Source organism: Ictalurus punctatus, chromosome 21 (genome assembly GCF_001660625.3).
Source record: "Ictalurus punctatus breed USDA103 chromosome 21, Coco_2.0, whole genome shotgun sequence".
Classification (NCBI taxonomy): Eukaryota; Metazoa; Chordata; class Actinopteri; order Siluriformes; family Ictaluridae; genus Ictalurus; species Ictalurus punctatus.
This window is the reverse complement of record NC_030436.2, coordinates 10,193,990-10,210,197: the sequence shown is the minus strand read 5'-3', so window position 1 is coordinate 10,210,197 and position 16,208 is coordinate 10,193,990. Positions and strand designations below refer to the sequence as shown.

Here is a 16,208-nt window from a genome sequence, read left to right as displayed (position 1 = left end):
TGATTGGTCAGAAGGCGTTGATTCATTTTCTATAACAGCAGCTCTGACAGTAGTGCAGCTCCAAATTGCAGGTTTATATACAGTTAATGCACTCGTTTTGATATGTTATCGTTTCTATAGTAAAAGCTCATTCATAGGGACTTGTAAGAAGGACACTCCGTGTAAACGTATTATTCCGATATGATGAAGATTTCTGTAAAGATGAGTTTTATTTAACGTTGATGGAAGGAGTCTCCAGTTTCAGAAGTAAAGCTTTAAGTTTTCCAACAGCTTCATGACAGGCTATTTGACACTTCTTGGCGGTTTCTTTGTAACATGACAAGCTGCATATTTGTCTTATTAACTTTAAGAGAGAGAACAAAGAGAAGGTGGTGAGAGAATGATGATAATCTGCAACATTAAATGGAAATATAAACCGATAAAATGTATGATGTGTTGTTCTTTAATAAATATATAAACAATATTGTAACTTGCTGTGGTATAAGAGGAATACCACTTTGATTATTTTCTTATAACTCCTCCCCCTTTGGACAATCAGCCATTAAAGAAAGATGTGAAACATATAGGCCTAAATTCTAAAATGTGATTATTAAATTGTGATGATAAATGTTCCTTCTTTTTGACCCAGTGTTCTTCTGTAATGATGACAACAATTCTTCACTTTATTACTACTTTATTACAATACAAATACTACTGAGACATTACACGAACTTCATCTTTAGTTCAGGTGATTTATTAACACGTCTCCTCGATCATTTAGTAGCATAAAAGGTATTCGCCTAGTGTTCACACAATTGTTGCCATTGTGCAATTAGCTTGTAGGCCCATCCTAATAGGAGAACCGTATTTTATATTCTGCGTCACGTTGTGCTCATCTGGTTGGGATTTCTTCACTTGTCCTCATCGTTATTCTTCTGTCTGAATAAAGCAGGTTTCCACGTGTCCCTCTTAAGGCCTAAACTAAAACTGCGGGGTCTGGATAGTGGCTGGAAAGCCTTCGGACTTCTCAGAAGTGAAGATTTGACCTCATCGTTGCGCTTTTTCATCAGGGCTAGAGCTGGCGTCATCGGGAAGCTGTCGTACAACTAAGGCAGAGAAAGACAATCAAGAATTACATTAATAATGTAACTATTGAAAATGTCCAGTTGTATCCCACATGTAAGAAACCAAAATACACTCATGGAAATAAATGTTAAATGTGGAACCTTTAAAAAAATTATCCATGTTGTCCCTTTGGTGAAACTTTAAATGTTCTGTGTACTGTAGGTACTAGATTAGAGTCGCTTTAGTAAGCTTAAAACGTTCAATTATTCATTCAAAGTACCCTTAAAAGACTTCTTTTCTACGAGTGTACTGATAAAGCTACCAGTACTATTAAGTACGCAGGAACTAGAACCGGGTCTGACGCACATTGGCCTGACTCTGGCTCCTCTGCAGTGTCTCGGTCCCTGGTGAACTCAGGTCCAGAGTAGATTTGCTGATTGTATTGTTGGCCATTTTTGTCTGCAGGCCCTTGGTGCTGTGATCAGTGCTGATCTTTTTCAGGATATCACCCAGCCTCCAAGAGCTGTCTGTCTGAGGAATACTCACAACAATGGGTTTCTAAAAGAGTCAGAAAAGAGTTCTCATATTTACATGCTTACGTTTAAGGTGAATTGTTGTACTTCCTGTGTGGAAAAGCAGTATAATTTATAATATATTTTGTGAATATAATTCCTTCATAAAGTAAAGTATGCCAAGGTATACTATATTGCCAAAAGTATGTGGACACATGACCGTCATAATCAGATGTGCTTTGTGAACAATAATTCCAAAACCATGGAAATTAATACAGAGTAATTTTTATAATAAGCTCCACTCTTCTGGGAAGGCTTTCCACTAAGCGTGGATATGGGGATTTGTGTTCATTCAGCTACAAGAGGATTAGTGAGGTTGAGGTCAGGCACTGGTGTTGTGCGAGGCAGCTCCAGTTCCGGTTCATCCCAAAGCTGTTCAGTGGGTTTGAGGTCAGTGCTCTGTGCAGGACACTCGAGTTCTTCCACCTTCTTCCAACCTTAATACACCATGTCTTCATGGAGCTCACTTTGTGCACAGGGGCATCGTCAAGCTGGAACAGTGTTTGAGCCTCTTAGTTCCAGTGAAGGGAAATTGTAACGCTACAGCTTATAAAGCCATCCTATACAATGGTGTGCTTCTAACTTTGTGACAACAGTTTGGAGAAGAACCGCATATGGGTGTGACAGTCAGATGTCCACAAACTTTTGGCCATATAGTGGATCAAGACAGATGAACTAAATGATGAGCTTGTACCACACACATGCCCAGTCTGGAACTTCCACAACTGTATCCTATCATTATTATTATTACTACTACTACACGCTTTGAAATAAGGGTTCTTCAAGGGGTTTTTCAAGGGTTCATTATATAATTTAGGTTTCTTAGCCTCCAAAACACTCTGCATAGAACCTTATAAGGGTTCCCCCAGAGATACAACTGAAGAACCCTTAATTCAGAATGTATCATTTAAAAAGAAAGAATTCCAGCAAGTAAATACACCATTTTCAAGCAATTTAGGATTAAATAAATGAAATGAAAACACTTCAGTTCCAAGAACATGTTTTAGAACCTTTAAGGGTTCCTCCACTTGGATAACTCTTGAAGGACCCTTGAAAGTTCTTACATTTTTAAGAGTGTAGATTCTGCCCTCAGAGAAGGTCAGGTTTTCAGGGCCTAGCACGTCGTCTAACTCAATGTGAAAATATACGCAGTTATGTTGCGTGTTCTAGCACCTTATAATGGACTGGAGCTGCAGATGTCCCGGGTGTTGTCTCCTCTGGGATGGTATTTTCCCCACAACTCCTGTCCAGACTTGGTAGACAGTCCTGTCTGTGAGCGCGTGAGAAGGGCACAGTGTCCTCCATCAGGTTCCTATCCATCCTGAAGTCTCGGTACCTGAACATGGCCGGTCCCTCGTCACGTTCTGTCAGAAACCCGTACTGAAGCCTCTCTGGTTTTTGCATGTTCCTTGTACAAAAACAGATATGAAAGGTTATGTAATAAACAGAACAGTGTTGTGCTGTGCATGGATTATGTCTAGCATCTGCCATATGAGTTGTATTAGAACAAGGGCATTAATATAAACTGTGATTCAGAGATGACCAATCAGAATCAAGAACTGCTGTGTTGTGGTATAATGATACATAAATAAATACAACTGTATACAAACTAGGAGTCCAAAAATAAGCACAAATAGTGTTTAAAAAAAAAACACAGGAAAGTTTCTGACTCACCAAAACATTGCTTGATGATCTGGTACGTGCCTCAGCTCAGCGGCGGCACGATATAACCTGTGTCGTAGATAAATGATAGCATGAGACATGCATAGTATTGATGTGCAGATGGAAGAGATAAGACAGGCACAGGGGGTTTCTTTACTCGTCTTTGTGGTTATTTGGCTTAAGGCTAAATTTAGGACTGTCTGGAGTTCCTAAAAGGAAACTTTGCGAAGATCTTGGACTTAAAGGGCAATATTACACCCTTAATGGAGTGTTATACAAAACAAGCCCCTGGATCTTATGACCTAAAGAATAGACTAGGCCAAAAATTATAAACTTGATCCACTTACTTGCTTTCATCTTGACATTCAGTGATATGAAGATTTATTACATCTGCTCCAGGAGCCTCAGTATGCCAGTCAGGCCCTGTTCTATGAAACTTTGGCGGTTCTTCAAAAAACTCAGGCAAAACCTGGTCTTCTGGAGAGTCTTCACTCTTCTGGAAGACCCCAAGAGTGTCCCAGTCTATAGGAGAGTCAGCAAAGGGTGGTGGAGTGGAGGAAGGGCAGTCAAGCAGCACTTGTTTTGAGGTATTTAGTTCTGGTTGGTAAAGAGTTAAATCAATCTTGGGATGCTCCATGGGCTTGGCAACTTTCCACGAGTCAGGAATGGGTAGTGAGGCGGCGTAGAGGATGCGGAACTCCCGGTCGAATAACTGCACCACCGGGCCACTCAGGACAGTGACGAGCTGCCGGTGTAGATGAGCGTCAGTCCAGGTCAGGCTGGAAAACAGCAAGTCAATCAAGGTTTTGGGCAAACCGTTTTTACCTAGTGCAGTACAAGGGGTTGAAGCATGATATTTGCATTTAAGTACCTTTTTTAAGTTATTTTAAAAAATAAGGGTTATTCGGTTGTTGTTCTGAGAAAATCATTATAGGTTCTATGTAGAATCCTTACATCAAAGTGTTTCCTTATCAGAAAAGGTTAAAAGTAGAACATTTCAGATGATAACTCTTAATTATACAAGGAGTCCTTAAAGAACTCTTCAAACCAAGTATCAAAATGGTTTACCAAAACACGTTTGAGCTATTAAAAAGAAATGAACTCTTGGGGGGAAAAATTTTCACTAAGTGTTCCTTAAGCGTTTGTTTAAAATTAATTAAGGATTCTTAGCTTTTAAAAAAAGGTTATACTTTTAAGAGAGTATGTATTAACTAGTTAAGCGTGGGGTACAAACTCTAAATTATTGGTCATTATTTTCTTCTTAATATCTGTAGCCTGTCAGGAATTTAAGATTTAGCTCTTGGTACTTGGCACACTCTTAGAAAAATGTTTTTTAAAGGGTTCTTTAAGGGTAAATTAGATTACAAATGTTTCTCTAAAATGTTTCTGCTTGGAATCCATAGTGGTTTGTCCAGATGGGCCACTGAAGATCCCTTAAGCTAAATCCTGAGCAAATGTTCCTTCTTTATTGTCATTTTTTTTTTTTTTTAATATCGCTTACGCTGTTAATGTTTTAATTATTATTATTTCTACCACATTTTGACACATACTTCCACTTGAAGTCACCTCAGAAGATCTCTCCTACCTGTAGTTGCCCAGAACCACCGTCTCCAGATCCACCAGGACAAAGTTCTCCTTCAGCTCTCCCACCACCATCTTCCTATCTGCAGACATGAACGTCTTTCCACCCAAAATCCGAACTATAATGTTCTGTCAATAGGGCAGATCACAAGATATTGGCATTGCTATTATGTTGTTGGAATGGCATTTGGAGAATAACACCAATACGTTCCATGCAGTAAGGTTCCATCTAGGGTTCTTTGGTTTATCCATGTGAAGGAACACTTAAAGGTTCTATATAAAACTCTACAATATAGGGCATCTCCAACCAGTATTATTACTATAGATTCTCATGTCTGCTGTGACTGTGCATAAGTTTAATTAAAATAAAAGCTGAAGAAGATTCCGGACCATGTATCCAATGTTCACACAAAAGAGCCGACTCATTCAACTTGAGTCAACTCATTTACAAAAGACTAATCACAGAGCACAAAGAGACCATGAAGAACCTTTTTTTTCCGGAGAAAAAGAGTTTAATTATCAGAAAGGGTTCCACATAAAGCACTTTAAGGTCGCTGAGAACCCTTTCTAAGAGCTACACTAAGTACCAACTCCTGGCAGGTTCTAGGTATTACAGAAAAAGAAAATAATGACTAATGATTTGGAGTTTATACCACACACTTCTCCAGTTAATACATACACTCTTAGAAAAAGGGCTCTTCAAGGATACATTGGATAATCAAGGGGTCTTAAATTAAAAAATAAAAAATAAAATGAAAAATGTTCCGCTTGGAAACCATTCTGACAGGACTAGACTCTGCTATGTTGGGTTCTGCATACAATCATTAAATGTTCCCCCAGAAGGATAACTGAATCAGCACTATATTTTTTAAGAGTGTACATGGTTAGGAAAAATGTTCTCCAATAGTTATTTAAATGGTTCTTTGGGTGGTTAGGGTTCTTAGCTTCCTAAAAGCCTTTTTGATTAGGAACACACACTCTGGTGTGGCGTTCTACATAGAATCGTTATTGGTTATCATTTTTTATTAAGTGTACTTTCTTAGAAATGGTTCTTTAAGTGTTTAAAGGGTTCTTTGTGTAGTTAAGGTGCTTCACTTCCCAATTTCTTAATGGAAACCTTTTTGATCAGGAAAGCCTATTGTAGGGTTCTACATAGACTATGTAAGGGTTTCCTAGATGAATAGCTGCAGAACCTAATAAAGCTTCTAAAAATATTGTTACACAAAAAAAATACACCTGGAAAATGGGTTCTTCATGGTTTCTTAAAGTGTATTTTGGATAGTTAAAGTTCTAGTTGGAAGCCTTTCTGATAGGAAAGCACTTTGTAGAGTTCTACCAGACTGGCAACCAAATCAGCACTACATTTTCTAAGAGTGTACACACTTTGAAAAAGGGTTCTTCAAGAGTTCTTTGGATAGTTAAGCTTCTTAGATTCCTAAAAACCTTTCTGATAAGGAAAACCTCTGTCGAAGGGTTCCACATAGACCGATTTGTCAATTTGGACGTAAAAATGAGCAATGGGAACGGTTTAGCCAACCATTAACCGACATTAGGAATCTTGGTGTGTATAGCAACCACTCATCTAGAGATGCGGCTAGTGTTGACGTTATAAAGTTTAAAACCAAACATAATATTGTTTTTTTTTTTTTTTTTAAATCAGGCACACATTAGGGCACCACAGCTGCACATGTAGGTGGCACAGTCACACCCTGGCACCTGGTGAAAACTCCAGTGGCCTTAACCATCTGCAGAACCCTTAAGGAACCTGTTAGACATTTGTTTATTTTACAAACCAGCTCGATTACTTCCAGTGACTAGATACGTTTAACATAATTAGTCTCATGCTGCAGTTCCATAAAAACGTAATTTTTTTCAGCCAAGTGCTAATTCTGCCTTATGAATGCCGTGTAACCTGTTACTCTTGGCTTTGTGTGGAGCATCACTGACATTCCTTTCTTTGACACTTAAAGAGGGAAAAGAATGTTGTATGGGTTATTACAGCAGAACTGCAAGTAGTGCTGTGCAGTTTGTTTATTTATTAAAAACAGGGTTTAAACTGGGAACTGACCCATCACAACTAATTAAACATGTTGAATAGCCAGAGTGACTGTTGCTATGGGGAATGGGGAATTGTTTAAATGGAGAATTGTTTAAATGGTGCTGAGGTTCAGATTTTTTGACTAACCGGGTGCTTGAGCTGGTTTGGCGTTAGGTTATCTTGTGCAGGTCTTCGATTCAGGATGATGTAGATAACAACACCTCGAGATGCAGCGGAGTGCAGATCCCCGATCACCGTGCTGTCTGTGATTCTATCTGCTACGATAGCGATCAGCTGCTCAACAAATACAAACATAGTGAAGATTTTTTGTTAAACCTGTGTTTTGTTTGCAATTGTTTGATATCCATGAGAGCAGAGTATATTTGTGATTTTTTTTAAACAAAAGATCAAATGGTTAAACAATAAAGACAATTTTTCACAGCCTTTTTTACTCATATTTAACAAAGGTGCCAATATTAGTGGAGGGCACTATGTATATATGTATATAATTTCTTTTTTAAATACCTCGCCTTGTTGAAATCTGTCATATAAATGCAATTTTTTATTAGAGAAATTAAGCTAAATCTCGTAATGTTTCATGTTGGAAAGATATCATTGTTATAGTTGTAGTATAGTAGTTTGACTTGAAGCTAACATGAGAGTTAAAGTAATCATTAAACTAACAGAACACCTAAATTTAATTATGCATTGTATGAAAAATATGATATGTAATGAGTGAATTTGTTAAATTGTGCACTAATGTGACCAGCAATATGAACCAAACTGGTCCCAAAAGTCCGATTCAGATTGTCGTCATGGAGACCATCGTACCTACCGTGGTGGCTCCCTGTAGCAGCCTCCTGATCACCTCACGGATATGAGGAGCCTGCTCCACTGGAGGATTGGTGTAGACCATGACTTGCTCCACACCGTCCCATCTGTCCTTCTCCAGCCATCCGAGCTCCAGACATGGAGCCGGCGTGTCTGAAAGCTCGGGGAAATACTGATCCGAGGAGCCCTGCACGCCTGAGCTGCTTTCACTCCCGACGTCCCCATTTTCCACAACCTCCACATGTTGATCCTCCACCCAGCGGGAGACCTGGTTCACCTCCTCCGGGGAGAGAAAGGGTTCGATTTGATGTGCGCTCAGTTTGGTGTAGAAAGCTCCAGGACCATCTCTGAGCAGGGACTCCAGGGCACTGCGTTCCACCTCCGAATGGAGGAACTCTGGGTTGGACTCATTCACCGGAAGGAAGATCACATCCTCATTTAGGCTCTGCTCCTGAGATTTGGACATTGTGGCCAAAAATAACAGCAGATGTCCTTTTATGTGGTGATGGTGGTGGTGGTGATGTCTCTCATGGTGTTATGTGAAGACTAAGCAATGTTTGTTGACGTCATCCGATAAGTTTCTTCTTCATTCCTCCTTGCTGTAGCAGCACAAATTTTTTAAACTAAAATCTAGACCTGTAAAGCAATGGAGATTGTTCTTTATGAGTGAAAACACTTGTGCTGGAGCCAGCGAGCGAAAGCTCAGCCTGGGAAAGCTCTCTGCCTATCTCAAACACGTCATATATGCCTTGTGTACACAAGTTGTGCAATTTGGAAATAATGCTGAAAGCTAGACTTGGGCTGATAACAACTACAGAGGAGCAAAAACACACACACACACACACACACACACACACACACACACACACACACACACACACACACATATCTTAAGCTTTCCTTTTTATTCATTTAATTTATTGTAGCTCTACCTAATAGAGATGTAACCTACTTGAAAAGCACGCTCTTTCAGCCTTCATCCATGGTCGTCCTTAATGTAAGCAGACATTCATCAGGTCATCGCTGATCTGAGGAAAGGTGAACTTTCTCCCTTTTAATCTTTGCTCGATGAGGCGTATCCTAATATTATATTTCCATCTGTATTGTATGCGTTCCCTTCTCCAGCTCACACAAAGTGCCTCTTTCTCTCTTGTGCTCTCAGACTATACAAATGGTGACTGGTTCTACCAGATGAGCAGGTCTCAGTTACTGAGCCAGAAATCCACCGATGGGAGCATCAACAGTCCAGACAGAGGTACTAGGTAATATTAGGAACCACATGATGACATTTGTTGGAGTGAATTATATTAAATCAGTTCCTACTGAACATTAATATAGGCCCTAGCCCAAGGGTTCCCAAACCATTCCAGGGTAAGGCCCCCCAAATGGCATTAACATTTCATCAAGGCCCCCCCTTTGCAAGATGTCTTTAAAACAAATTAAAAATACAGACTTCTGAATATACCCCCCCTTTTTTTTATTAATAGTTACATCTTTACATTACATTAGGAATTGACTGTGAGTGTGTGTGGTTGTCTGAGAGTGAGAATTTATTTTTCACACCAAATTGTTGAGGCCCCCTGGGTGCCCCCTGGCAGCCCCGACTTTGAAAACCACTGCCCTAGCCTCACAAAATGTGTTAAAAATGAGCAGTATGTGATAATCACCAGTCTTACGGGAAAACCGGTGACAACACACTCGTCGTTAAAATAATAAATAATAAATCCACCAAAACAGGTTCAGTAACCAAATTTTGTAATGTCGTGTTGTGCGAAATTTGTTTGCATACCCTTAGGACCAAATAAAGGAGACACAGAAATGTCATTTATACCATTTAGTATGTTAGGTTTTACAGATGTTCCTTCATTATTACAGGTAACATCAATGTTCATATAGTATATGTTAATGCATTAATAAAAAAAAGCATTTAGATCCTTTAATAACAGCATATTGTATAGTATACTCTATATAAAAAATATTTCAAGAAAGAAAACTGACAATATGAAAAAAATAAAAGTGCATGTGTACATCTCTTATTAAAAGTAATATTGTTACAATTAATGCATGTATGTTTTAATATATTAATAAAATGAAATTCAAAAACATGCCACAAAGCCCTATATTGTATAATACTAATGGGGGACATTTTTTAAAAAACCCTTTCATCTATTTCAGTCCAGTTCCAAAAATAATACTATTGATAATAATACTTCTGCAATGATTTGATATGTGATATTGTGAGAATAATACATTTGTTCCATCTCTAGGTTTGGTCATAATACTTATGATAATAGTCTTTAAAAAAATTATTTTAAGAATTTTTATGTATTTAAGGACAACAGCGCCATCTATGGGAAGATGGTAAACTGTGTAGGCGGTAGCTCTTATAAACAATATTCTTTAAAAAAAATTCACAATTTGAAAATAATAATAATAATAATAATAATAATAATAATAATAATAATAATAATAACTGATTTGGGCAGAATGGAAGCTAAGGGATCCGGGATGAGAAGCAAATGCACTGTGACTACACTGACTGACTGTTGATTTTTATTTGCCTAAAGCAAAATAATGTAACCTCTGACTAAGCTTAATTAATATTTGGTTATGAAAATACTTTAGGTTAATGATTGAAATCCCTGCTCTTTTCAGCGAGTCTGATCATTTGATTCACATTTGACTCACCAATAAGAGTCGACTCTTTCGGATCCCAAACGGCTCGTTGCCTTTAAAAAAAGGGGGGGGGGGGGGGGGGGGGGGGGGAAGGGCAAAGTTTTCCATATATTGAACAGCGATTGTACTTCTTTGCTTAGATATGATTAATCTTACTCTACCTTACTTGACAAAACATTACTTTAAAAAAATATATAAATAAAATCTATTTCACTAAAGAAGTCAAACACACGTCTCATCATTCACACTTGACACAACAAACAGGTCAGATGTTGAAAAAAATTTCAAAGGATTTTGATTAAAATACACTGACACTGCTTACAGCTACTGAACAAAGAGAGAGAGAGAGAGAGAGAAATAAAGCTCGTACGTGCAAGTCGGCTCTTAAAGTACATCTAAAAGAGTCGATTCATAGAACCGGCTTATTCCCAAACAATTTATTCAGGCTGCAGTATGTGTTTTCTTGCGCAGGTGGACATAGAGAACCCCACTACTGAGCAGCAGGGGGATACACACCCAGGCCAGGATAAAGCAGTAGCCGAAATGGCCCTTACTCAGCTCCCGAGGGTCTTGTAGGATCTCTTTTCTTTGGAAAGTGTAGATCAGGACTGCTGCAAACGTCGACAGACCTGAGAGGGAGAAGAATGTGGGAGTAAATGTGCTTAAAATAGGATTTGGTTCGATTACCCTAAGAATAAAAAAAAAAACCCACGCGGGCATATGTTATTGGCAAACATACTGTTCACAGTATAGCAAACAGAAAAGCATTGTTTTAATTAAGCATTGTTAATATAGGATGTGAATTACCTAGGGGTTTTTTTTATTTCATAACTTGGGGGTAGACGGATGTGTGTACCTCTCCAAAATAAGACTTTATCTCACTCAAGTAAAATAAAAACACAAAGGGTCTGGTAAACTTATTCGTACTGCGTAATTCTAGTTGATAGTAAACATATTTCCCAGAAATATGTCAGAAAGACTTGTCGTATGTATGGTTAAACACCCCTACAATGGACCATACCGTCTGTTAATAGCTTCCGTTGCCATATATATGCTAATTCAGCTTGCTAGCTAGTTGTTCGCTAGGTATAGTTTGCGTTCTAACGCAGTATTCAAGACAAATCTTGGCGTTTAAAAATATAAGTACTAAATAGTTTCATGTATTAAATCGTTTTAAAAATGAACGTCAAAATGCGTTTGTTTCCACAGACGTGTTTGAAAAACATTAAGTTACACTTTAAAACACCCCATACAACGGACCGTACCATTATATATTAAGTCACTGTGAACACTTGTTAGTATCTCCGAGCTAAACGGTTAAGTCTTGTAAATATAAATATAACTGTGTTAGCCATTAATACATTAATTATAGGTTGCATGAATATATGGCTGGTCAATTTAGTTTGCTAGCTTGCTACTCAATCCTACAACGAATTGTACCACTGTTAATTAAGCGGATTGCCTGAAGCTTGATTCCTCTCGTGTTCAAGTATATGTGTAAACTTGTAAGTATTAGGGATGTCACGAGAACCGATACTTCGGTACCAAGTCGGTACCAACATTCTTAAAACGTGACGGGTACTTGTTTTTCTGCAGTAGTGATAGTACCGTTTGCAACGAAAGTACTGAGGTTGCGATTCTTCCGGAACTGATCGGAGCGGTAAATACGCGCAAGTGTTTTTGTTGGTCCACAAGTGGTGAAGAAGAAGAGGAACTCCTACAAGCACACGGGAAAAACTACAAAAGTTTAGCTTAGCTTAACAAGTTAAGCTCCGCCCTAACTCGTTGAGAGGAAAGCTAGTATCGGTTTCCGGTGTGCAACCGAATCGTTCATTTCTCTCCTCTCTCCCCCCCCCACCCCTCTCCCCCACCCCCTTGCTCTTTGCCAGTATCAGCCAGAGGTGGATGCCCTTCAGGAGAGTTTTTTTTTTTATTTTATTTTTTAAATTTTACTTTTATACCACACCATGGTATCAACTTTGGTATTGAGTATCGTGTACTTTTGGTGGTATTGGTACCGACTACTAGATTTTTGGTATTGTGACATCCCTAGTAAATCCCTAGTAAATATATATCAAAACTTTTTGTTAGTAGAAGTTGAAGTTAGTCTTGAAGGAGGATGACGGGTGTCTTGTGAATTTATTTGTACTTCAATCGACTTCTGTGCTTGTGTAAAGCGTTTAATATAGCCTACATATGATGCTTGCTATATGCCAGTTTTTCTTGCTAGGTATTTAGCTGCTGTTATGAGTCAAGACTTCTATTTGAATTAATAAGACTCAGAACTCTGACCATAAATTCTGCATATTGTTATGTACGGGTACGTAAATAATTGTTTATTCATTATTAAATAAGGTCACTCAAACTATAATACTGCTAGAGATGTGGTCTTCGCGAATGAGTCGGCTCTTTTATACGAGACGGCTCTCAACGTTCACATAACCGACTCCTGGTTAAGTCTTGAGCTAATCAAACGCATATTTTGACCCAGCTTTATTACTGAATTCTGCACCTGCTTTTAATTTTAAAACGTGTAAACAATCGTTTCTTCAGTATTAAACAACAATGTAATTCAAACTACAGTATTACTAGTATTGGAGTGTCGTTCGCAGGACAAAGAGTCGACTCTTTGCAACATTGAAATGGAGTTTATAATGCAACGCAAAGTAACATTTTTTTGTTAACCAGCAGTTAGATGTAATGAAATAGTATTGACCATGTTTAGACAAAGAACAACAATCACTGTGTGCAGTTCAGAGCCATTTGGGAGCTGAAAGAGTCGACTCTTACTGATGAGTTGAATCAAATGATTTGACTTGCTGAAAAGAGCTCGATTTCTTGACTTTTCATATATATGTCAATATATCTATCTATCTATCTATCTATCTATCTATATATATATATATATATATATATATATATATATATATATATATATATATATATATATATAAAATTTACATTTACCTGCAAAGATCTGGGTAAGCCCACTGAAGTAGAAGAGTGCCCTCCTGGACATGGAGAAGAGCTGGCAAATGAACAAAATGAAGGAGATGGAGGAGAGGACCACGGACAGGACCATGAGCGCCTGCACCGACTGCAACCAATCTGCAACAGCGGTGCACACACGTGAGACCTCCGTCACAGACCCGCAAGCAGACAGTACGTGAAGTTATCGTTCATATCTATTCAGAGAGCATGAGTGTACTGTATGTACCATTCTCAGATGCAGAGGTGCACATGAAGGTGTCTGTGTTGTTGTCGTAGATGCATTTGTGCCAGAGATCCGCTCGCTCCACTTCATCCCACGTCCACCAGGACTGTAACATAGAGAAAGGTTAATAAATTTGATGTAAACTGGACACGATCTTGTGCAGGTTTTCAGCCTTCGGTTGGCAAACAGCTGGCAGACAAGACCATGTTAAATAATGGTATCACGTAAATATTTATAGGACTATTTATAGGATTTCTAGTGTAGTTCTATGCATATAGAACTACATGCTATGCATATCCTCCATATCCACTGTGACCAATGAGTAGATGTTCTACTGACGCTGCAAGTAATAATGCTCTAAATGTTTTCTCAGCGCAGAAATGATTGTACCTTCTCCATAGTGGCGATGAACATCATGGCCAGCGTGATCAAATGCAGCAGAGTCACGAACATCAACAAGAAGGCCATCTTAACCGGTTCTGTGAACTCCTGTAAGCAAAAAATAAAGCGCGCCACTGAGTTAATTTTTTTTCTTCCATCTAACTCCTCTCTCCCAAAGGGCACCCTCATGTTCCTCTACATATCTATCAAGGAATCGTCTCCACACCAACCAAAAGAGTTTAACTGCTTGAAGGAGCGCCGTGTAAACACTGTGTGTTCTCGCTGCTTTGATCTTCAGCTAAGCCCATTTGTTATATCAATTAACCGCTTTTACAGTAGGGTTGTGATGAGGCAACTTAAATCTGCACACGTGTCTGTGAAGTCATTTCCTTGTTTCAGATCCTCTTCTCTGGGTTTTTTTTTTTTTTTTTTTGCACAACTCAGCATTTTATCACGTACTTGTGAAAATAAATAAGGAGCTCACGTGCGGGTTCTACTGTGATCATGTCTATAAATAAAAATAAAAATAAACTCCCTTCCCTAGATACACTGGTTGGATACAAAACACATTCGAGAAGAAGACTCCAGACTCAAGACCACTGGTTCATTTATATTCTAAAGTAAGTGTTTAAGTTTAGACTGAAGTTTGCTGAGTACTCGAGCGCACTTGTGACAGAGAGCCCATTCAGAGCCTCGTTCGGCCTTGCTTTGATAAACAGGCTGAAAAGTGACTCATGACGCACACATGCACACAGCCATCCCAAAATACCATGGAGCCACGTGAAGCTCATTACAGCAAGTTAATAATCCTCATAATGTAGTGGTAGTAATGATGATAATGATAATAATAATTATGATAATAATGTTTAACATGTAATATAATCCTTAACAATATGGGATATTTGTTATTCCATTTTTTTGCAGGAGCAGGAAATGAGTATCCCCAAGCTCTCGTTTATTCTCAACTGTTTGGATACCTGGCACAGACTCTGGTTTTCCCGTTTCTTTCACACTCCTCTCACCCTTTTTTTTTCTCGCAGTTTGGAAAACAGTACAATCCCTATGTAGAGAGTAACTTTTAAACTTGTGAATCGATGTTGCTGTGCCAAAAAAAAACCTTTACTATAATTAATAAAGATGATGAAACATTAAAATGAACAATTGTGATGGACTGACGTAAATAACATCAGCTTTAATCCACTCTAATTACATCCCTGACTATACACATGGATGTTCCTGATGTTTAAGAAACTTTCCAAAACTGGTCCAGACATGTTCGTTTTGAAAAATATATATTTTTCTTAGAACTTCTTTAAACATTCTCAAAACAATCCAACTGCAAAAAACAAACCTCAAATCCTTAAAACAAGAATCAATCTGACTTTACCTTGTGAAGCTCAAGGAAACAAGAAGTGTTCAAAGTGTATCTCTCTTTCCTTGCTTCGCCTCTCGTCTCCTGGTCATCTCGCTCGCCCTCTCTCCCTCTCTTCCTCTCACTTTCTCTCTCTCTCTCTCTCTCTCTCTCCACCCCTTTCTTACTCACTCTATCCGCTCCCCTTTTTTCAGGGGGGAAAAACCAAGAGATGTGTGAGGAATGTAGGCCTGGTTTGTAAAGGGACGTTCTCACCGCCCATTTCCTCCACAGCCCAACTGACTGCCTTTCACGAAAAATCTTTTTTTGGTTCTGGGATGTTGCGAACTAAAAACCAGAATGCGAACCAGACACATTTTACAGTCCACATCTGCAGCTCATGAAGTGAACTCTTAAGTATGTGTGTAAAGATGTGGTGGTGAAGAAGTGAAACATGGTGTTTTGGAAAAGTTCAGTAACAAAATTTTGCTATCCGTTTCTATACTTTAAAGTCTGAAAATTCAAAAATGTAGTGTACCCCGCTCTGTTTCTGAGCACTGTGGTAGGCCAGTTTCTTTCTTTCTTTCATTCATTCATTGAATCTTGATGAATGACAATTGCGAAATTGTCGCAATTAGCCTTCATATATCTGTCATATCTCTTCCTGTGCTGGAGGAAATGCAGACTACCCACGGAACAAATGAACAGCCATAAATACACACTCGGCAATCTTATTCTATTAGTTCCTCTTAAAAGACTTTTTTTTTTTAAAGATGGCTTTGTTTGTGTCAGATTGAAATGCGTACATCGCAAAGAGTTAAAAGATGGAGGACTTAAACATGCTCAATGTTTGCCATT

The 16,208-nt window shown here is 38.5% G+C and overlaps 2 protein-coding genes across 3 annotated transcripts; both read right to left on the bottom strand.

Annotated features, from left to right (window-relative positions):
• Positions 1-711: 711 nt before the first annotated feature.
• Positions 712-9,404, bottom strand: fam83e (family with sequence similarity 83 member E). 2 transcript variants are annotated; one of them, XM_017450152.3, is made up of 9 exons: positions 8,681-9,404; positions 7,733-8,364; positions 7,045-7,191; positions 4,864-4,988; positions 3,626-4,057; positions 3,291-3,347; positions 2,790-3,024; positions 1,411-1,602; positions 712-1,085 (listed from the first exon to the last, which is right to left on the bottom strand). In XM_017450152.3, exons 2-9 carry the CDS (start codon positions 8,192-8,194, stop codon positions 891-893), a joined length of 1,845 nt encoding a protein of 614 aa, XP_017305641.1. In that variant the 5' UTR covers positions 8,195-8,364; positions 8,681-9,404; the 3' UTR covers positions 712-890. The 2 variants fall into 2 exon arrangements, with proteins under 2 accessions (XP_017305641.1, XP_047005433.1); XM_047149477.2 differs by lacking the exon at positions 1,411-1,602.
• A 143-nt stretch (positions 9,405-9,547) lies between these two features.
• Positions 9,548-15,543, bottom strand: emp3a (epithelial membrane protein 3a). The gene is made up of 5 exons (XM_053674078.1): positions 15,387-15,543; positions 14,009-14,107; positions 13,622-13,724; positions 13,372-13,512; positions 9,548-11,033 (listed from the first exon to the last, which is right to left on the bottom strand). Exons 2-5 carry the CDS (start codon positions 14,084-14,086, stop codon positions 10,846-10,848), a joined length of 510 nt encoding a protein of 169 aa, XP_053530053.1. The 5' UTR covers positions 14,087-14,107; positions 15,387-15,543; the 3' UTR covers positions 9,548-10,845.
• Between the last annotated feature and the right edge of the window lie 665 nt (positions 15,544-16,208).